Source organism: Dicentrarchus labrax, unplaced genomic scaffold (assembly GCF_905237075.1).
Source record: "Dicentrarchus labrax unplaced genomic scaffold, dlabrax2021, whole genome shotgun sequence".
Classification (NCBI taxonomy): Eukaryota; Metazoa; Chordata; class Actinopteri; family Moronidae; genus Dicentrarchus; species Dicentrarchus labrax.
Genome location: NW_026136704.1, coordinates 22,569,017 through 22,591,727, shown reverse-complemented (window position 1 = coordinate 22,591,727; position 22,711 = coordinate 22,569,017). Strand labels below are relative to the sequence as shown.

Here is a 22,711-nt window from a genome sequence, read left to right as displayed (position 1 = left end):
ACCTGAAAGATCTGTTTTAGGCTTTTGATTACTGCCAAAATACAGGTGACCATGGGTGCTGCTTTTGCTACATGGCTAATGTAGACAAGGTGTAAGACTAAAGCCATGTGACTTGGATTGAAAAAATATTACAGTATAAACAAAACATGTAATACATATACAATCAATGTCATAATCTCAAAACAGCCCCCTGTGACTTAGTGTGTGTCTTAATTTTCTCATCTCATTTCAATATTACAACGATATACTGTATGTAAGTTGAATACTGACAGACAAATAAATGATAAGTCAGTAAGAAAACAATATATTTAAATATATTCAGATATTCAGCCTGGATCACAAGGTGATGTCATGACTACTGCATCTGGGCAGGCCCTCAGTTCTATGTGTGCCCACTAGAGTATATAAATTAGCTATTTCCTGAAATATCATAATCATTTGTATGTGGCCAGAAAGGGCAGCTGCTCTCGTATATTCAGCTGTTAAAACATTTACCATCATTGAGCAGGGGATTTACTAAAACCTGGGCCAGCCATGGCAATGCCGGCTGCAAAGCTTCTTGTGTTTCTGTCTCTCATTTGGGGGAAATCTGGCTCAGCTGCTGCTCTGAATAACTGTGTTTTCTTGGGGGAAGAGGAGAAAAACAGTCTGTATGAAGATGGAGATGTAGTTATAGGGGGTTTATTCCCTCTACACTACAGCCCTGTGTCTTCTCTTCCAACATACAAAACTAAACCAACACCTAATATGTATAAATAGTAAGTGATTCGAATAGAAAAATACGACTGTAATTGGCTGAGTCGGTACAAAGTAAATTTAATTTGATTGGATTTGTGTTTAGGGTATTTTAATATGTACTATATATATTTTTGGTGTATAATGAACTGCTTTTTATTCCTTTACAGTTTCAATTCTCGTGCCTTGCGCTGGATGCAGACCATGACTTTTGCAATCGGAGAGATCAACCAGCGCAGTGACCTCCTGCCACAGCTCAAGCTGGGTTTCCACATTCGTGACAGCTGTGATGACATACCGGTATCTCTGAGAGCATCTTTGCTGCTGGTGAACGGCCAGCCAGAGAGAGACTCCAGAGGTCCAGAAAGTGATTCAAATTTAGGTTGTGCTGCTGTACAAAGGACTGTCTCCCCAGTAATCATAGGAGGTGCTGCCTCTGGGGTGTCTATGGCTCTGCAAAGAAGCCTGGGTTCCTTCCATATGCCCCTGGTGAGACTAGTTGACTAAGAGCTAAATAATCTTAACTGTAGTAATGTTTTGCCATGTAAAACCAGCTTCATATCAATGAGGTGCCAAACAGTTGAAAATCATTGGTGTCCTGAGGAAACAACGTTTCTCCAAAAAGTCAAAGGCTTTCTGATCATTAATTTTTCAGATTGTAAAAATAGTTTATTTGGCTTTAGAAGAAGGAATGTTCTTAATCCATCAAGAAACACTTTATCCTTTGATCTATTTGAAAAATTCAAAATCACCAAATTTTCTGCAACATGGTTTTCACTAGACAGAGATTAAATATTTGTTGTTGTTAGTTGGGCTTTAAACTATAGAGTGATTGGTTTGTAAATGTACCAGTGCTTATAGTATAAAAAGAATGAAATCATCTTCCATTTTTGCAACTGAGTATTTAAGTCACAAGACTCCATACTCCCTTTTTGTTTCAAGTGCAAAACTCTGCTCCCCTGAATGCTTGCAAAGACGACAGTATGGTCTGGTGAAATATTATAATTATAATACTAATGATAATTAGGTTAACTATTGTTTGCTATTATACCAGGTGAGCTATTTCGCATCCTGCAGCTGTCTGAGTAACCAAAGGGAGTTCCCCACATTCATGCGCACCATGCCTAGTGATGCCTTCCAGGTCAGAGCCCTGGCCCAGCTGGTTAGCTATTTTGGCTGGACCTGGGTGGGAGTCATTGGTCTGGAATCTGATTATGCTCGCTTTGCCATCCAACTCTTCCTGGAGGAGTCAGTGCAGTATGGTGTGTGTGCTGCCTACATTCATTTCTACCCTGTAGTCCTGAGTCAACAGGCTCTAGATGAGCTTCTGGATGTAATTCAGGTACCTAATGGTCAATATGACATTTTCATACATACTGCAGGTAGACAACAAACTGCAATAAATAAAGGAGGTTGTTTAAACCCCACAGTCATTTGAGGTCAGTATTTGAAGTGTTCCATTGTGATACTGAACAGAAAGGCAAAGGACGTAGTTTCCATTAACACATTTGAATTAAATTGGTCTTTTGGTCTCTTTCATAAGTCTAAAAAAATAATCAGAAATGGGAAATTATTTGTTTTGCTCATTGCATTGTATTAATTCTGTATTTACATATCTAATCACAGACACCCCAAAATAATTCAAGGTATAAAGAAAATGCATGCAAATACTTACTAGAGGGTTTACATTTTTAGAATAATACAATTTAAAATTGTTTTGTTATTAATACAGAATTTAAGCTCAGAAGGTTTAGTATTGCAACACTATAAATTATGTCCTGAAAAATTACCAATCCCTGTAAATTTGTCTTAATATAGATTTACTTAGTACGCACTATGCAGTATTTCAAAGTTAATAATATATATTATTATAGATGCCTGAATGTGAATAAAATTTCATATAAAGTAGAGGAGGCCCAACACACCATCACTTCATCAAAGTTTTTAAAACTGTTTTAAGTCAATTAAATATTAACTATTCTACATGTTTATGTTTAGATGGCATCCTCAAAGGTTATCATCAACTTCTGCAGTGACTCAGAGATGAAAGGTATTCTGAAAGAGATCCGACACCGGAATATAACCGGTCTGCAGTGGATCGCCAGTGAGGCTTGGGCCACTGCCAAATCACTTTGGGAAAAGTTTGGAGATCTCCTGACAGGAACACTGGGATTTGCCATCCAAAGAGCTGATGTGATTCCAGGTCTTCAACAACACCTCACTAGTCTCAGGCCAAACAATATTTATGAATCAGCTTTCTTGGCAGAATTTTGGGAAGAGACATTTAAATGTCGATTGAATGGGTCAGTGAACAGCCACTCTCATGGAGATAACAACTACATTGACAGATTGCCATGTAAAGGGACAGAGGACTTAAGTGATGTTTACTCTCCTTATTCTGATGTGACACAGCTAAGAGTGTCTTATAATGTCTACAAAGCAGTGTATCTGGTGGCCCATGCATTGCATGATATGGCTAACTGCAGTGTCAGAAAGGGGCCTTTCCTTAATGGCACCTGTGCAGACCCAAAGAATTTTAAACCTTGGCAGGTGAGACTAATTGTAGGTTTAATATAATTTTTTAAGAAAAACCTAAACAGTGAGAAAAAAGTCAAGTCCACCATAGTTTTTAAAAACCACCTGTTTTTCTCCCTCCCTCAGCTAATTTATTACATGAAACGTGCAAATTTTTCTGCACTCGGGGAGAAAGTCAGCTTCGATCAGAACGGTGACCCCATTGCTTATTATGATCTCTTGAACTGGCAAAGGAGGCCTGACGGCTCACTACATTTGGAAAAAGTAGGTTTCTATGATGCCTCATCGCCTGCTGGAAGCAGCCTGGTCATAAATGACTCAGTGATTCAGTGGCCTGTTGGGAAGCAGGTGTGTTTTCTGCAAACAGGCTTGAGATCATTTTCACCTCTCACACTGTTCTATGTACTGTTGATCAACACATCAGCTAAGTTGTTTCCATTCGTGCGAAATATACTTTAATTTGTTTGTGTTGTTAAATAAGCGAAATAAAATGTCATCTTCAAATATAACCTACTCAATCTGAAATCAACTACATATGAATGTTGCCAACATAAACCCCATTAACTACCCAAAACTGGGAACAGATTACAGCTCTAAAAATGCAGGACTTATGTTTACAAGAAAAAGAAAAAAAAAAAAAAAAAAAAAAAAATATATATATATATATATATACACACACATCTTAACAATGATGGCATAACTTACACAGGCATGTGCATCAGTTATCTGTTGATCCTCTAGTGTCAAAATAATTAATTCTTTATCTAATCATTATTACAAAACTGTTACACTAGTACTCTCTTAAAATTGTATTTGTATTTTAATTAATCATCACAATAATTGGTAGTCAACAGAATCCTGTTGTAGTTGTAACACAGGATTCACTGATCATGCTGAGTTTGGTTTGCAAACTTTTAGTCTAATTCTGAAGCATAGTCTGTAGAAACCAGAGATAGAAAAAAAACACAGAGTGGTTTGGTGAATATTGATGAAATAAGTGTGTTTCTGAGTGGCTGAACTTTGCCTCTCAGGCTTCCCGGTCTGTATGCAGCGAAAGTTGTCCTCCAGGTTTTCGCATCGCCAGGAGAAAAGGGGAACCCATCTGCTGTTTCGACTGTGTCCCCTGTGCTGAGGGAGAAGTTAGTAATAAGACTGGTGTGTTATGTTATGTCTTTTATCACCCTTTCTTCTGTTAGCCAAATATAAACTGAGCTGCTTGTATGGCCTCTCTAAACTAAACAATTATCTTCTCTGTCCATCTCCAGATTCTTTAGAATGCTCCCGCTGCTCGAAGGACACATGGCCCAATAAAGCCAGAGATCTCTGCATCCCAAAGACTATTGAGTTCCTGTCTTACCATGAGTTAATGGGTATTGTGCTGTGTGTTGTATCCATCCTTGGAGCTTGTATTTCCCTCTCCATTCTCGCCATATTCTTTACATGCAAAGACACTCCACTGGTTCGGGCCAACAACATGGAATTGAGCTTCCTTCTCTTGGTTTTTCTTGCTGTCTGTTTTCTTGTCGGCCTGTTGTTCATTGGTGAGCCTTCAGACTGGCTTTGCCGCATCAGGTACCCAGCATTTGGCATCAGTTTTTCCCTTTGCATTTCATGCCTCCTGGCCAAGACAGCTGTGGTCCTGATGGCCTTTAGGTCCACACTGCCAGGGAGTAATGCCATGAAGTGGTTTGGACCCAACCAGCAGAGAGCTAGTGCACTTTTAGGAACAGCTGTCCAGGTAGAATCACTTTCCATAAGGCAACTTTTAAATATTTAATGAATATGTTTAAATGAACAACCTGTTTTTCCTTCTACTCAGGTAATAATCTGTCTTGTCTGGCTGCTCACCAGTCCACCTCATGCCAACAACAACACAGATTACCACAGTGCTACCATCATCATTGAGTGTGCTACTGGTTCAGCGGTTGGCTTCTGGTGTGTTCTTGGATACATCGGCATCCTGGCTTGCATGTGCTTCCTAATGGCATTTTTGGCTCGGAAGTTGCCAGATAATTTCAACGAGGCAAAGTTCATCACATTCAGCATGCTGATATTCTTTGCAGTGTGGATTACTTTTATCCCAGTTTATGTGAGCTCAGCTGGGAAATACACAGTGGCTGTCCATATTTTTGCTATTTTAGCATCAGCTTTTGGTCTCCTTTTTTGCATTTTTGCTCCAAAGTGCTATATCATAATTCTGAAACCAGAAAAAAACAGCAAGAAAAACATGATCAGAAGATGAAAATGACAGTACATTACATGTGTTGATAAAGAATTTACATGAAAGATGAAAGCCATTGTAATTGAATATCTTGTTGAGTTGTCATATTAAAGATTCATGCTGAAAGTCAAACATTATTGAAATACTGTTGCCCCATTGCTAGCCAACACATTTATCACTTCACATGCTGCAACTATTAATAGTATTTTACAACGAAATACTTAAAACTGTACACAGTCGATTCCAAACAATATATTTAACACACAAGGACTACCTACTGGGGTCCCTGGGGACCCGAAGAATGAACTATTGTAAGAAACAACCATTATAGCAGTATTTAGTTATGTCAACAGAGCACATAAGGAAATCTGCCTGTCTTCATCAATACCATTAGGAACACATTGACAAAGTTGTGAAAAACTGATAATAATAATAAAAAAGCACCTGTGAGATGTGACAAAAAGTATAATTCCAGGGATCACAAGGTGATATTTTCAATGATGTCATGACTACTGGATCTGGGCAGGCCCTCAGTTCTATGTGTGCTAACTAGAGTATATAAATCAGCTGTTTCCTGAAATATCATAATCCTTTGTGTGTGGCCAGAAAGGAAATCTACTCTCGTATATTCAACTATTAAAATATTTAACATTTCTGAGCTGGGGCTTTACTAAAACCTGGGCCAGCCATGGCAATACCGTCTACAAAGCTTCTTGTGTTTCTGTCTCTCATTTGGAGCAAACCTGGCTCAGCTGCTGCTCTGAATAACTGTGTTTTCTTGGTTGAAGAGGAGAAAAACAGTCTGTATGAAGATGGAGATGTAGTTATAGGGGGTTTATTCCCTCTACACTACAGCCTTGTGTCTTCTCTTCCAACATACAAAACTAAACCAACACCTTATATCTATAAATAGTAAGTGATTCAAATAGTAAAATATGATTGTAATTGGCTGAGGTGGTACAGAGTAAATTTCATTTTATTGGATTTGTGTTTAGGGTATTTTAATATATGTATATATTTGTGGTATATAATGAACTGCTTTTCACTTCTGCATAGTTTCAGCTCTCGTGCCTTGCGCTGGATGCAGACCATGACTTTTGCAATCGGAGAGATCAACCAGCGCAGTGACCTCCTGCCACAGCTCAAGCTGGGTTTCCACATTCGTGACAGCTGTGATGACATACCGGTATCTCTGAGAGCATCTTTGCTGTTGGTGAACGGCCAGCCAGAGAGAGACTCCAGAGGTCCAGAAAGTGATTCAAATTTAGGTTGTGCTGCTGTACAAAGGACTGTCTCCCCAGTAATCATAGGAGGTGCTGCCTCTGGGGTGTCTATGGCTCTGCAAAGAAGCCTGGGTTCTTTCCATATCCCCCTGGTGAGACTAGATGACTAAGAGTTAAATAATCTTAAATGTGATAATGTTTTGCCATGTTAAATCAGCTTCATATCAATGAGGTGCCATACAGTTGAAAATCATTGGTGTCCTGTGAAAACGACATTTCTCCAAAAAGTCAGAAGCTTTGTGATCGTTCATTTTTTCGATTGTTAAATTTGTTAATGTCTTTTAAGTTTATTTGGCTTCAGAAGAAGGATTGTTCTAAATCCATCAAGAAACACTTTATCCTTTGATCTATTTGAAAAATTCTAAATCACCAAATCACCAGATGAAATATTTGTTGTTGTTGGTTGGGCTTTAAACTATAGAGTGATTTGTTTGTAAATGTACCAGTATTGTGCTTATAGTGTAAAAAGAATGAACTCATCTTCCATTTTTGCAACTGAGTATTTAAGTCACAAGACTCCATACTCCCTTTTTGTTTCAAGTGCAGGGAAAATGTTGCTACACTGAATTCTTGCAAAGACAACAGTATTGCAGAAGGTTAACTATTGTTTGCTATTATACCAGGTGAGCTATTTCGCATCCTGCAGCTGTCTGAGTAACCAAAGGGAGTTCCCCACATTCATGCGCACCATGCCCAGTGATGCCTTCCAGATAAAAGCCCTGGCCCAGCTGGTTAGCTATTTTGGCTGGACCTGGGTGGGAGTCATTGGGGTGGAATCTGATTATGCTCGCTTTGCCATCCAACTCTTCCTGGAGGAGTCAGTGCAGTATGGTGTGTGTGCTGCCTACATTCATGTCTACCCTGTACTTCTGAGTCAACAGGCTCTAGATGAGCTTCTGGATGTAATTCAGGTACCTAATGGTCAATATGACATTTTCATACATACTGCAGGTAGACAACAAACACCTGCAATAAATAAAATAGGTTGTTTAAACTCCACAGTCATTTAAGGTCAGTATTTGAAGTGTTGCATTGTGATACTGAACAGAAGGGAATAAGACATTATTTTTATTTGTACATTTATGTTAGCCTCGCAGTTAATACATTTTCATTAAAGTGGTCTTTGTGTCTTCCATAAGTCTAACAAAAGAATGAGAAATGGTACCAACAATTCTGAATATTTACAGCACAATCATTAAAATAGTTAATTGTTTTGTTTATTGCATTGTATTAATTCTGTACATACATCTCAAATCACAGACATCCCAGAATACTTCAATTTATAAAGAAAATGCATGCAAATATTTTACATTAAAAAAGGGCAAAATTTTTACAATACGATTAAAATTTGTTATGTCTTTAATACAGAATTTATGCTCACAAAGCTTAGTATTGCACCACTACAAATTCTGTCCTGAAAAATTAACATACCCCGTACATGTGTCTTGTTAATATACATTTCATTAGTATGCACTATGCTGTATTTCAAGGTATTATTATATATATTATTATAGGTGCCTGAATGAGAATCAAATTTCATATAAAGTAGAGGAGGCCCAACACACTATCCCTTCATTAAAGTTTTTAAAACCTTTTTTACCTCAATTAAATATTAACTATTCTACATTTTTACTGTTTAGATGGCATCCTCAAAGGTTATCATTAACTTCTGTCTTGAGTCAGAGATGAATGTTATTCTGAGAGAGATCCAACGTCGGAATATAACCGGTCTTCAGTGGATCGCCAGTGAGGCTTGGGCCACTGCCAAATCACTCTGGGAAAAGTTTGGAGATCTCCTGACAGGAACACTGGGATTTGCCATCCAAAGAGCTGATGTGATTCCAGGCCTTCAACAACACCTCACTAATCTCAGACCATCCAATATTCATGAATCAGCTTTCTTGGCAGAATTTTGGGAAGAGACGTTTAACTGTCGACTGAATGGGTCAGTGAACAGCCTGTCTCACGGAGATAACAACTACATCGACAGATTGCCATGCAAAGGGACAGAGGACTTAAGTGATATTTACTCTCCTTATTCTGATGTGACACAGCTAAGAGTGTCTTATAATGTCTACAAAGCAGTGTATCTGGTGGCCCATGCATTGCATGATATGGCTAACTGCAGTGTCAGAAAGGGGCCTTTCCTTAATGGCACCTGTGCAGACCTAAAGAATTTTAAATCTTGGCAGGTGAGACTAATTGTAGGTTTAATATATTTTTTAAGAAAAACCTAAACAGTGAGAAAAAAGTCAAGTCCACCATAGTTTTTAAAAACCACCTGTTTTTCTCCCTCCCTCAGCTAATGTATTACATGAAACGTGCTAATTTTTCTGCACTCGGGGAGAAAGTCAGCTTCGATCAAAACGGTGACCCCATTGCTTATTATGATCTCTTGAACTGGCAAAGGAGGCCTGACGGCTCACTACATTTGGAAAAAGTAGGTTTCTATGATGCCTCATCGCCTGCTGGACGCAGCCTGGTCATAAATGACTCAGTGATTCAGTGGCCTGTTGGGAAGCAGGTGTGTTTTCTGCAAACAGGCTTGAGATCATGTTCACCTCTCACACTGTTCTATGTACTGTTGATCAACACATCAGCTAAGTTTTTTCCATTCGTGTGAAACATACTTTATTGTTATAAAAGCAAAATAAAATGTCATATTCAAATATCTTACATCAACTACATATGAATGTTGCCAACATAAACCCCATTAACTACCCAAAACTGGGAACAGATTACAGCTCTAAAAATGCAGGACTTATGTTTACAAGAAAATATATATATATATACACACATGTTAACAATGATGGCATAACTTACACAGGCATATGCATCAGTTATCTGTTGATCCTCTGAGGTCAAAATAATTAATTCTTAATCTAATCATGATTACAAAACTGTTACACTATTACTCCCTCAAAATTTTATTTTTATTTTATTTAATCATCACAATAATTGGTAGTCAACAGAATTCTGTTTTAGTTGTAACACAGGTTTCACTGATCATGCTGAGTTTGGTTTGCATACTTTTAGTCTAATTCTGAAGCATAGTCTGTAGAAACCAGAGATAGAAAAAAAACCCAGAGTGGTTTGGTGAATATTGATGAAATCAGTGTGTTTCTGAGTGGCTGAACTGTGCCTCTCAGGCTTCCCGGTCTGTATGCAGCGAAAGTTGTCCTCCAGGTTTTCGCATCGCCAGGAGAAAAGGGGAACCCATCTGCTGTTTCGACTGTGTCCCCTGTGCTGAGGGAGAAGTTAGTAATAAGACTGGTGTGTTATGTTATGTCTTTTATCACCCTTTCTTCTGTTAGCCAAATATAAACTGAGCTGCTTGTACAGCCTCTCTAAACTAAACAATTATCTTCTCTGTCCATCTCCAGATTCTTTAGAATGCTCCCGCTGCTCGAAGGACACATGGCCCAATAAAGCCAGAGATCTCTGCACCCCAAAGACTATTGAGTTCCTGTCTTACCATGAGTTAATGGGTATTGTGCTGTGTGTTGTATCCATCCTTGGAGCTTGTATTTCCCTCTCCATTCTCGCCATATTCTTTACATGCAAAGACACTCCACTGGTTCGGGCCAACAACATGGAATTGAGCTTCCTTCTCTTGGTTTTTCTTGCTGTCTGTTTTCTTGTCGGCCTGTTGTTCATTGGTGAGCCTTCAGACTGGCTTTGCCGCATCAGGTACCCAGCATTTGGCATCAGTTTTTCCCTTTGCATTTCATGCCTCCTGGCCAAGACAGCTGTGGTCCTGATGGCCTTTAGGTCCACACTGCCAGGAAGTAATGTCATGAAGTGGTTTGGACCCAACCAGCAGAGAGCTAGTGCACTTTTAGGAACAGCTGTCCAGGTAGGAACACTTTCCATAAGTCAACTTAAATTTTTTTTAATGAATATGTTTAAATGAGCAAGCTGTTTTTCCCTCTCCTCAGGTAATAATCTGTCTTGTCTGGCTGCTCACCAGTCCACCTCATGCCAACAACAACACAGATTACCACAGTGCTACCATCATCATTGAGTGTGCTACTGGTTCAGCGGTTGGCTTCTGGTGTGTTCTTGGATACATCGGCATCCTGGCTTGCACATGCTTCCTAATGGCATTTTTGGCTCGGAAGTTGCCAGATAATTTCAACGAGGCAAAGTTCATCACATTCAGCATGCTGATATTCTTTGCAGTATGGATTACTTTTATCCCAGTTTATGTGAGCTCAGCTGGGAAATACACAGTGGCTGTCCATATTTTTGCTATTTTAGCATCAGCTTTTGGTCTCCTTTTTTGCATTTTTGCTCCAAAGTGCTATATCATAATTCTGAAACCAGAAAAAAACAGTAAAAAAAACATGATGCAAAAATGAAAATGACAGTACATTACATGTCTTGATAAAGAATGTACATGGAAGCCATTTAATTAAATATCTTGTTGAGTTGTCATATTAAAGATTCATGCTGAAAATGCAACAAGTCAAACATTATTGAAATACTTTTGCCCCAATGCTAGCTTACACATTTCTCACTTGAAAATGCTGCAACTATTAATAGTATGTTACAACAAAATAGTTGAAACTGTACACAGTCAATTCCTAATAATATAGTTAACATACAAGGACTACCCACTGGGGTCCCTGGGGACCTGAAGAATAAACTATTGTAAGAAACAAAAGTTGTGAAAAATTTATTATAATAATCTGCTGCTATTGTATATAGCTTTCTTCAGTATATCATATCGCCAACTGTAGAATATTAAGTGAAGTGAAACAGATATTATCCATGAAGGAGAAAGTTAAGCACGCTGCAACCCACTCATAAGGAATAAGGCCTGTCTAATCTCGAAAAAAACTCTGCTGATGTAGCCCATCCATGGTTAAAACGCTGTATGTATTATTCTAAGTTTAAAGTGGATTAAATACAGTAAATAATAAAAACAAAATAGTAAAGATCCAGAGACAGAGACATATATTTTTATTTTTTATTTTTTATTTTTTTATGATAAATGTTATTTACAGGGTCTTTTGGTTGATTGGGAAATTGTTGATATAGAATTATTTTTTTTCCCAAAATGTATTCAAGTGAAGAGAGAACAGTTTTATTAATTAGCTATGTTGGGAAATAAAACACAAACATTATAAGATCACCAAATGGAATAATGTTGTATCTGTACTACTAAATAGTACTAAATGGTAAATTATTAATGATTTGTATAGAGGTTAAATGCATTATATATTTTACAACTTAGTTTTTCACAGCACGAAAATCATGTTATGAGGCATGTTAATTAAAATATATCAAGAAATAATTTTCATCCATGGGTTTCTCCTACACAACATGTGTATCTTTAATGTAATATCATGAATAGAAGATTTATAAATCAAATAACTGACTTGTAGATGTAACTCTATATTATATAAATGCTACAACATCTTGCTTTATTACTGTTTCTACAGTAAATTATATAGAAAATTAAAGTCACAGCAGCATTATCTTTTAAAATAAAGGAAATATCATGATTTGTTTACAGTTTTTCCCATTACATGTTTCTTAGTATTTTTCTCTGGCTTGATCAATATTATATAACACTTAGGTGCAAAAATGCTAAGTAATAGGCCAAATGCTGAAGACAATATTGCAAATATTTCCACAGCTACAGTGAACTTCCCAGGAGAGCTGACATATGCTGGAATGAAAGTAATCCAGACAGCACAGAATATCAGCATGCTGAATGTGATAAACTTGGCTTCATTAAAGTTATCAGGCAACTTTCTTGCTAGAAAGGCCAGGACCAAACATATTATAGCAAGGAGCCCTATGTACCCCAGTACTGCATAGAAAGCAGCCTCAGAGCCTGTGTTACATTCCAACACTATCTTCATATTGCTGTATTTGAAAACCATGTCTGGGAACGGTGGGTTTAATTTAAGCCACAACACACATATTATTATCTGAATCAATGTGCAGGAGCATACTATGATCCTTTGCTGTGCAGGACCAAACTTTCCTGCAACTTTGCTTCCAGGAAGTGTGGCTTTAAAAGCTGTAACAACAACAATAGTTTTTCCCAGGACACAGGAAATACAAAGTGCAAATGTCACACCAAAAGCTGTGTGGCGCAGCATGCATGTCCAGACAGTGGGTTTGCCGATGAACGTGAGGGGACAGAGAAAACACAAAAAAAGAGAAAATAACAGGAAACAGCTCAGCTCAGAGTTGCTGGCCTTTATTACAGGAGTTTCTCTGTAGTGGATGAAAATCATCATTGTGGCTAACGACAGGGAAGCCCCTAGCAGGGATACAACTGTGAGAGCTATTCCCATCGGCTCATGATATGTCAGGAACTCGGTGGTTCTAGGAATGCACTCGTCTTTCCTTTCATTGGACCAGTATTCCTGTGGACAGGGTGTGCAGTCGGCTGCACCTGTTGAGAGAATCAGTTCAGTGCCTGCCCCTTGAGGCAAATTTGTGATAAAACTGACTGGACTTGAGTTGACATGTATGTTACATTTGCAGAAAGTTCAACGATATGTAAGCAAAAAAATGCAATGCATTTAAAGCGAGAAAACGGAACAGTAACAATAACAATAACAATAATATTTTGAAATATATTATGCAAAGACTAAATACGTACTATGATATATGATGTATATTTGCTTACAAGTTTGTTTATAATGGATACCTGTTGAGTTGGCTATAGTTCCATCAGTACATGGGATACAGTCAAAACAGCAGGTGGGTCTTCCCTTTATTTGAGCTTTTCTGGTTCCTATTGGACAAACATTGGAGCACACCGATGTCGGAACCTGAGAAAACAATGTAATATTAGTATTGCTATATTCAGTTGATATGTTTCAGCAAAAGACAAAAACATGTTAAAAATTAGGGATGCACAATAATATCAGAAAGACACTGGTAACGGCCGATAAGAGAGGGCTTAAATTATGCCATTAACTAGGCTATATGCGAGCCATAGATGACGTGTGTGAGTGTAAGAAGTGGGGGTATTTTAAAGTTTCCGAAAGGAATGATAAAGTTTCTATTTGCAATCATTGCTCAGTGTTGGTCATTCCTTTAGGTACTACATATTTAATCAAGCATCTTAAGGTCTGTCATCCTGATCATTACACTGAATCTGTGACGAACAAAGAAAAACAGCCACCAGCAAAAAACATATGTCAGCAGAGTGTATTGCTCTGGACAGTCAGCTGTTTTCCTTTGTTGAAGATGTCAAGACTGGTGGACTTTATTGAGCTACACAACATGTTGCATGTATTTTTCAGATTTGACCTTTCCTGAGTAGCAAGCTATTGTCCTTTTTTGAATTAATTTGTTCAGTTGATATATCATTGAGCTTAAGCAGCAGTCTGTAAAGCATATAGCCTACTAATTTAGACCCACTTATTAAACTGTGTGAAAAAGATTACAATATGTCTATATTCTTTCAGTTGGCTTTAATTGCAGAAGAGCTGTAAAATACACTAACAGGATCCCTGTACACAGACATGTATCTACTTCTATTGCAATCTGTGAAATCAAATCAAATATGCCCTGGTTGTTGTCATGATTGTCTCAGGGAGAGCATCATCCAAGCCAACCCTACTCATGATAAGATTAGGGATAATATTATGTCAATTCTACTCCAGGAAAGACTTGATGTTCTCTTTAATCAGGTTGAAAAAATATGTGCCAAAATGAGCTGGAAAATATCGGCATATTGAATATTGTGCATCCCTATTCAAATACTATAAGTTTATTGTATCTAAAAAGTCTTCATGATTACCATTTTCCCTGTCCTCCATACAATGTCTTCCTCCTTGATGCTGAGCTTATGATCACCGTTAGCAGCAGAGGCAAAATGACCCAGTGTGACATGCTGTACCTGCCCATCTATCAGCTGCCAGTTTATAATATCATAAGAAGCCGGAGGATCACCATTGACATCAAAAAACACATCATCCCCAAACTGATTCCTAAAATTCACCCTTTGTAGATGATCAGTGACCTGCAAAATGAATGATTATTTGTTAGATAGGAATTTATATTGCCATGATAACTTTACAGATACATTCATTGTTTCATTGGGGATTTTCTTTTACTATTTCTCACCTGTTTGGGCTGAATTTCAGATATATTCAAACATGGCCTCACTGTTTTTTCTCCAACTGGTTGGCAGTATACCAGCTGATGCAGGGCATGTGCTATAGCATAAACTGCTTTATACACATTATAGGACACTCTGAGCTGTGTGACATTGAAGAACACATCCTGGGAATTCATTAATGTCTCATTGCCTGTGCATATTTCATTTATTGCCTCAGTACCTGTGTCTTCCCCAGGTGAAACCGGTCTACAGCCCACTATAATTTCCCAGAAATCCCTCACAAAGGCTGCATTTGGATCTGCATATGGGCTAATACTTGTAAGAAATTGTTTTAGATTTGGAATTGCCATCTTCTGCACCACAAAGCCTAAGGCTCCACCAAAAGCTTGGTAGATTTCAGGGGTGGAAGGTTGACTTGCTGTTATCCAGGCCTCACTGGCAATCCACTGAATTCCTGTAATATTCTGTTTCACAACCTCTTTCATCAAAGGGTAAAAGTCACCCTCTGGAACAAAAGCAAGAATGACTTTGGCAGTTGAATACTTAATCATTTCCACAACATCCAGAATTTTATCCATAGTGTACGTACGTAAAACTGTCCCGACAAATTCAATACAAACCCCAAGCTTTCTAACCTCTTCAGTAAAAGCCAGGATCCCATTCCGACCGTAGTCATTGTCTGACTGTATGGCCCCAATCCACTGCCAGCCAAAATGTTTGACTAATGCTGCCAAAGCTTTTGCCTGGAAATAGTCGCTGGGGATTGTTCGAAAAAATGTGGGATATTTAGCTCTGTCACTCAGGCAGGCACATGTTGAGAAGTAACTTACCTATAAAAAGAACACCAAACAAAGTCTAAAAAAAACCATGCCTCAAAACAAGCACTATAAGCTTTACATATCACAGAACAATAAAAGAGCAATAAAATGTCTCATTTGATTTCTTACTATTGGCACTTGAAATGGTCCAAGAGTTCCAGCCACAGCTAAAGACTGAGATGATCCTGCCTCTGCTATGAGGGCAGATATAGCTGGAGGACAAGGGGAAGTCAACTCTATCTCCTCTGGTCTACTAGCCAGTGTTAGTGCAGCACGTAAAGTATTTGTTGGAGATGAACAAGAGTTAAGGATCCTATAGCCAAGAGATATGTTTGGCAGGAGAGCAAGATCATTGTTGATTTCTTTAATTGCAAATAACATCACTTGGGCCCACCGAAAAGCTCGCAGGTCAAATCTAAAAAGGTTTTAATGATTGAAATAGGTTGAAAGATTACAAAGCTGCTATTATACATGTACATACAATGACAAGTTGTATAAAAGCATGAAGTATGGAAAAGATATATTACCGTGCACATTTCACTCCAGGTGGGTTGCTCTCGAATGTAGAAGTGACACTTACATCTTTGTTAAAAACTGGGAAAATCCCCCCAATCATTATGTCTCCCTGCTTGAACAAACTTGGCATGTTAAACCTACCAAACAGTTCACAGCCAGAAACTGTGTTCAGGTACAGAATAAACAGTGATAAGGTAGTAGCTCTCTGCAGCTCAGGCATGATTGCTTGGAATTTTTTTTGAAGAGATGAGAGAGATCTCTTATAACAACTGCGTCAGATGCAGGTAGATGTGGGTGGGTGGGAGTTGGTTATGGATTAGGTAATGTGCTTCCCTGTTTGAACAAACTCTTTGCTGTAAACCATTTTCAAACCTGAGATTCTGTGGCTTTTGTCCTTCTGTCAGTTAGTATATTTAAACTACACGCCTCAAGAGTTTTCTGCAGCTAATAAAAAGGTGCTTCATGACTGAAACACAACAATGCTCAAACATCCACACCGAATCCAAAAAAGAAACTGATGTCTCCATAAGGCTACTTTTTGCAGAAAAGACACACAAACCTGAAAGCTCTGCATAGACTGTATAGTCGTAACATTATGAGGGTTTAAAGGTCCAGTAAGAGTAACCCAGAACATAAAAAAACAAACACTGGCTCTAGATGGGGCCTTTCAGAAGTTTTGTGGCCACTATGGTTTGTCCTACACACTGAGCTACTTCGATGGTTGCAGTCTGCAACTGCACCTCTAGAGGTCCTCCTACTGGTACTTTAAAATGACAATGTACTTGTATTTAGGGACAATTCAACACCACCTGAAAATGAGTTGAGACATGCCCCAACCATAGCCAAATCTAAACTTGTATGTATTGTGTTCTATGTTTTGACCCATAGGTCATAAGCAATCTCAGGACTGGGAAAGGATATTGTGTGAATAGTGAATTTTAGGTTAACTGGTTGAGATTGAGATGTCTTTGTGGTAACAGATGAGGTGACAGGTGGTCTTTAGTATCCCCCAGAGGAATCTTTAGTCAGTTCAGTATGGGAACAGGCAGGGTTGAGTGTTAATTCCAGCAAAACAATGGCCATATGTGCCCCTCCCATGATCATAAAGTATGATTAGCTATCTACTTGGTCAGAGGTCAGTGTTTGACAAATATTTTCTGAATGTGCATTGTTTTCTTTTGTGTCTTTTGTGTCTACTTTTGCATGCAGTATCGAAGCTTTATATTACATTTGTATGGTGTCACTCTCTTGTGTTGTGATTGTTATATCTTCTAAATAAAAAACAACAACACAGGAATTTAAGACACTGTAATTAAAGTGGATATGAGAAATGGTAAATTAATACTGTTCAGTAAATAAAAGTCAATAATGTCTGCACATGAAGAGTTGAACACAGAACTACCGTAACATATTCCTTGAGCTGCCTGTATGTGTGCACAGCAGTGATGGCAAAACAGAGCTTTCCAGATCACTGAATCAATTTGAAGGAACTGTACTGAAACAGGTGCATTGCTTTACAGTCCTAGATACAGTCACTGTGACACCTGCAACTTGAATCTACTTTTATTTTTATTTAATATAATAAAAAATGTCATGACGTCAATGCGTATATGTTGACAAAAAAACAAAAAACTTGGTTTTGTTGACTGTGGTCTTATAACCATTTAAGTCTTCAAATGTTTGACATTAAGGGCAATTTTAGATTATACAGCAAACCATGAGTTTTCACATTTTCTTAAGTTATCTTCATTTTTTTCAACATTTTGGTTAAATGTCATCGATAATACATAAACTCTAAATCTAATAATGAAATAAAATGAAATAATTTATTCAACAAATCACAACAAGTTCAAGGGTCATTAGTTACAACAGCTGTAGCGTTTCTGCATTATCTGTCAAACTGTGTCAAGTCAAGTTTTATTTATATAGCCCAAATCACAATTTGCCTCAGGGGGCTTTCCAATTTATACAACATTCAACACCCTCTGTCCTTAGACACTTGATCTGGGTAAGAAAAAAAAAAAAAACTATTACCAGGGAAAAAATGCAACTTTGCAATAAAGTTGGTTTATTTGTTGTCACATGTGACAACAAAACAAAACGAGTGGTCTTAATTTGTTTTGGAGGACAGTTCTGAATTAGAGATCACAAAGTTCTTACTGGTATTTTCCCCATCAAATGTTTTTTTGAGTTCTGCTCTGGCCTGAAGATAATAATATAGCATTTTGGGAAAAAAATACAGACCAGCAAACCAAAACTGGAGGCCAGAATAGCAAATATCTCCACAGCCACAGTGAACTTCCCAGGAGAGCTGACATATGCTGGGATAAAAGTGATCCAGACTGCACAGAATATCAGCATGCTGAACGTGATCAGTTTGGCTTCATTAAAGCTGTCTGGCAGCTTCCTAGCAAGAAAAGCGAGTATAAAACATAATACAGCAAGAAGTCCAATATAACTCAACACAGCCCAAAATCCAATAGCTGAACCCAGGGCACACTCTAAGATTATCTTTTCTTTATAGTATGACATGTTCATCTTTGGGAATGGAGGGTTGATTGTCAGCCAAAGTATACAAATCAAAACTTGAATGAGGGTGAAAGTCAAAACACTGAGCCTCTGCTGAGTAGGACCAAACCATTTCATGACATTACTGCCGGGGAGTGTGGCTCTGAAGGCCATTAAAACCACTATAGTTTTTCCGAGAACACAAGAGATACAGAGGACAAAGGTGATCCCAAATGCTGTGTGACGCAGCATGCAGGACCACTCAGAGGGGCGGCCGATGAAGGTCAAAGAACACAGGAAACACAGTTTTAATGAGAATAGCAGCAAGAAGCTCAACTCAGAGTTGTTGGCTTTTACAATGGGAGTCTCTCTATGAGTCAAAAAAATGATTGATGTCAAAAGAGATAAAAACACACCAACACAACCAAATCCAGTTAAAAGTGCCCCCATGATCTCTTTGTAGGAAAGGTATTCAACAGGTTTTGGAAGACACTGATCTTTCTTTTCATTTGGCCAGAATTCAGGTGGACAGATCCAACAGTCTGGAGAATCTGTAAAAAAAAAAAAGTAAAGTAATACAGAAATACAACTTAATGCAAAAAAAACTTTTTGATTCATATATCATATATCAATTTATTATTTATTTTTACTACAATGCACATGCATACATTTAATTTTGAAATCTTTACTCACTTGTCTGATTACTTATTGTCCCCTCAGGGCACTTAATGCAGTCAAAACAGCACACAGGCTTTAACTTGTTAATGGCCTTACGAGTCCCCGGTGAACAAGGTTCTCTGCAGACAGACCTTGGCACCTGATTACAAAATGTAAAAAATTCAAAAAGTTTAGGAAGTTCCTATGGAGTAAAGTCATTCAGCTCCTCTAGTCTCGTCATGGTTACACATGCAATCTTCCATTTACTTTACCTTATTACTGTTTCCTCCCCAAACTATGTTGGTGTTGTCTTTTAGTTTGAATTTTTTCCCCTCTGGAAAAGAGGTATCATATTGACCGATATTTACAATCTGAACAGAGCCATCTTCTTTCATCTGCCAGTTAACTAAGTCATACTGGGCCACTGAGTCTCCATTTTCATCAAAGAAAACCTTGGCGCCATTCTGTGTTGTGAAGTTCACATACTTTATATGTTCCAACACCTACAGAGAGACCATAACCACATTTCAGCATACATACAACTTCAGCAAAAGAGAAACCATTAAAACATTTAGTATTCAAACCCTAAATAAATATGTAACATTTTATTTTTTGCATTAACCGCAAACAATAGAAACACTGACTACTAAATAAGTATATAATGGCGAATAAATTTACCAGAACTTACTAACTTAGGCTGAACTTCATTCTTGTTCACACAGGGCTTTCCAGTGGTGGGATTTGAGCCATTTTTACATTGCAATAGTGCATGAAGGGCATATGCCACCAAGTACACAGCTTTGTACACATTATTCTCAGCCCTGAAATGTGTCACATCTGTGTAGTCACTAGAGACTGTCGTGAGATCCTCTGTGCCAGTGCACATAGCAGAGGTATTTGATGGAGAGAAGCTGCAGTCAAAGAACTTCTCCCAGATAGCTTTAACTATTTCACTCTGTGGTTCATCGGAAGGTTTCAAACTGAGTAAGAATTCACCAAGACCTGGTATGGATGCCTGAGGAAGAGCAAATCCCATTGCCCCCTGTAAAATGCCCTTTCTCTCAACAGAAGCCAGGTCTGATTGTGTGATCCAAGACTCACTGCCAACCCACTGCTTTCCAGTTATATTATAATTCTCCATATCTGACAGGAATGATTTAATGTAAGACAAAGACGTAAACAACAGGACCACCTTTGACGAGGATTCCCTTATTGTCTCTACAATAGCATCAAATTTTGAGAGCATTTGAGATGTCTCAGAAAAAGATAATTTGTATTCAATACAGATGCCCTCTTTCATTGCTTCCTTAGTGAATTCAGCTGTTCCTTCCTCTGAGTACAGTTCTTCAGAGTAAATAATCCCCACCCAGCGCCAGTCAAAGAATTTCATAAGCTGCACCAGACCGAGGATTTGGAAGTAGTCACTTGGCACAGTTCTGAAGAACGTGGGATATAGTCTTTTGTCACTCAAACAAGCACAGGTTGAAAAATGGCTAACCTTGAAAGAAAAAAAAAAAAAACAGGTAAATATGATATGTGTATATATTTCATAAAGATGGAAATAAATACACAGCTAGGACAATGAAAATTGGACAGTTTGCAGTTATTTCCCTATCATTTATTCTTACCTGTGGAATGGATAGTGGGCTTAGTATGATGTTTATATCTTTACTCAGACCAGAAGATGAATGGCCTAAAAGAGCCTGGACCTGACCACTGCAGCCCTTTGAATCCTCTCCATTTATAGCTTCTACGGCTGCTCGTATGACATTTTCTTCCCCACAGCCATTGTACAGCCTATAGCCCAGACTCGCTCCGGGAAGGAGCTTAGTATCTCTGTTGATCTCATCCACAGTAAAAATCACTGTCCGGGCAAACTTCAATTCCCTGTCATTCCACCTGCATACAAAGTGTTGACACATTACTGACAAACTTACACATTATCATTTTGCAATGCATATAAAACATGCAATTTTACTTTAACATTGCATAAATTTTTTTACATATTTTAAGCACAGTCACTTACATTTTGCAGTATGAATATGGAAATGCCTGGTAACCATTATCTATCAGTATCCGTGTACGACTCAAAGAGAATACTCCTCCTATAATAAGATCACCTTCTTTTGAAAATTCCCTAAACCCTGTTTGCCCGATCACTTTGCACGTTTGGTTTTCTGACTTTGACATTGCCAGCAGAGTGAATAAGATAATAGTGATCCAACCCATCATGAGCCACCCTCTCCTTCACTGAGGTAATTCTGACCTGGGAGCTGACCTTTATAGCTTTTCTAGCGTAAGAGAAACATCAATCAGCCAATGTGAGCTGGAAATCTCAAATTCACACATCACTGCACTTTAAAGAAAAAAAGATGACGGTGAAAGGTGATGATTGACTTCAAGGTAGGTTGTGGGGTGACTCTTTTTTTAATTTGATATAACCAGTTTGGTTAATACATGTCTTCATGCTTGAAGAATAATGAATTAATTCATGGACTACTTCAGGAATGTACAAGAATGAACAATACAGCATTCATGATTTAAAGGACCAGTGTAGAAAAAATGAGAGGTCACAAAAAACGTGAAGGTCTTATCTAGAGTCAGTGTTTAGTTTTTCCGTTCCGGGCTACTGTAGAAACATGGTGGTTCAACATGGCAGTTTCCATAGAAGAGGACCTCTGTAGATAAAAATGACTCATTATGAGACAACAAAAACACATTTTCAGGTTATAAATGCATTAAAAAACATATCTATGAAAATTATATTCCATTTCTGCTAATCAATCCTCCTTAATGTTACACACTGGACCTTTAATGAAAGAACAATATGTTAATTGATGCAACAACATAGGTATTTTAATCATCATGATTTATAAGTTATGGAGAGAATGCACACCACCAGAAACTCAACTTCAATAAGGCCGAGCTTTTCCTTTCTTCCAGATAAGGCATATCAGGTCAGGACTTCTCCATTCCTACTGAAAACTCTGTGGTGTTCCTAGCCTCAACTGCAGATAACCTGGATGTGACACTAGCTGACCAACACTCCTTTCCCACCAACACTGCTATGACAGCCCACTCCTGCAAGTTAATTCTGCTCAACATCAGGACCATGTGTCCATTACTCACCCAGGAGTCAGTGCAGGTTTTCAACCAGTTCTTGCAATTTTTGGGTTGTATCCACATGGTTGAATGCACTTATACTATGTAACAGCTGAAACTTCTATTTCAGGAAATCCAACCTTTACTCATTGTCTTCTTTTTATTATTTCTATTATTCATATTTTCTTCTCTAATGCATGTATCCCCGTGTCATGCTCCATGCCCCCCTTGTGCATTTCAT

The 22,711-nt window shown here is 38.1% G+C and overlaps 4 protein-coding genes and 1 long non-coding RNA gene across 11 annotated transcripts in view; 3 read left to right on the top strand and 2 right to left on the bottom strand.

Moving 5' to 3' along the window:
• Positions 1-452: 452 nt before the first annotated feature.
• LOC127362493 (extracellular calcium-sensing receptor-like) lies at positions 453-5,628 on the top strand. 2 transcript variants are annotated; one of them, XM_051398270.1, is made up of 8 exons: positions 453-758; positions 906-1,224; positions 1,790-2,077; positions 2,734-3,285; positions 3,397-3,534; positions 4,302-4,425; positions 4,536-5,008; positions 5,090-5,628. In XM_051398270.1, exons 1-8 carry the CDS (start codon positions 535-537, stop codon positions 5,510-5,512), a joined length of 2,541 nt encoding a protein of 846 aa, XP_051254230.1. In that variant the 5' UTR covers positions 453-534; the 3' UTR covers positions 5,513-5,628. The 2 variants fall into 2 exon arrangements, with proteins under 2 accessions (XP_051254230.1, XP_051254229.1); XM_051398269.1 differs by having other exon boundaries at positions 3,397-3,618.
• On the bottom strand, positions 5,378-17,661 carry LOC127362499 (extracellular calcium-sensing receptor-like). Of its 6 annotated transcripts, XM_051398280.1 has the most exons (7): positions 16,215-17,661; positions 15,817-16,102; positions 15,505-15,699; positions 14,875-15,009; positions 14,549-14,770; positions 13,448-13,571; positions 11,733-13,219 (listed from the first exon to the last, which is right to left on the bottom strand). In XM_051398280.1, the coding sequence occupies exons 1-7, from the start codon at positions 16,421-16,423 to the stop codon at positions 12,279-12,281; spliced, it is 2,112 nt and encodes a 703-aa protein (XP_051254240.1). In that variant the 5' UTR covers positions 16,424-17,661; the 3' UTR covers positions 11,733-12,278. The 6 variants fall into 6 exon arrangements, with proteins under 6 accessions (XP_051254243.1, XP_051254242.1, XP_051254240.1 ...); XM_051398283.1 differs by lacking the exon at positions 11,733-13,219 and adding an exon at positions 5,378-5,467 and having other exon boundaries at positions 14,875-15,699; XM_051398282.1 differs by lacking the exon at positions 11,733-13,219 and adding an exon at positions 10,993-11,090 and having other exon boundaries at positions 14,875-15,699.
• LOC127362494 (extracellular calcium-sensing receptor-like) lies at positions 6,087-11,241 on the top strand. Its single transcript, XM_051398271.1, has 8 exons — positions 6,087-6,403; positions 6,548-6,866; positions 7,398-7,685; positions 8,415-8,966; positions 9,077-9,298; positions 9,924-10,047; positions 10,158-10,630; positions 10,713-11,241. The coding sequence occupies exons 1-8, from the start codon at positions 6,180-6,182 to the stop codon at positions 11,133-11,135; spliced, it is 2,625 nt and encodes an 874-aa protein (XP_051254231.1). The 5' UTR covers positions 6,087-6,179; the 3' UTR covers positions 11,136-11,241.
• Positions 17,662-18,010: 349 nt separating the features above from the next.
• LOC127362515 (extracellular calcium-sensing receptor-like) lies at positions 18,011-22,646 on the bottom strand. The gene is made up of 6 exons (XM_051398301.1): positions 21,395-22,646; positions 20,997-21,267; positions 20,057-20,866; positions 19,641-19,871; positions 19,405-19,528; positions 18,011-19,262 (listed from the first exon to the last, which is right to left on the bottom strand). The coding sequence occupies exons 1-6, from the start codon at positions 21,598-21,600 to the stop codon at positions 18,349-18,351; spliced, it is 2,556 nt and encodes an 851-aa protein (XP_051254261.1). The 5' UTR covers positions 21,601-22,646; the 3' UTR covers positions 18,011-18,348.
• LOC127362522 (uncharacterized) overlaps positions 18,524-22,711 on the top strand; it is an 87,506-nt gene continuing 83,318 nt past the window's right edge. Inside the window, exon 1 of the long non-coding RNA XR_007884472.1 lies at positions 18,524-18,535. This is a non-coding gene — a long non-coding RNA (uncharacterized LOC127362522). The remainder of the gene's footprint in view (positions 18,536-22,711) is intronic.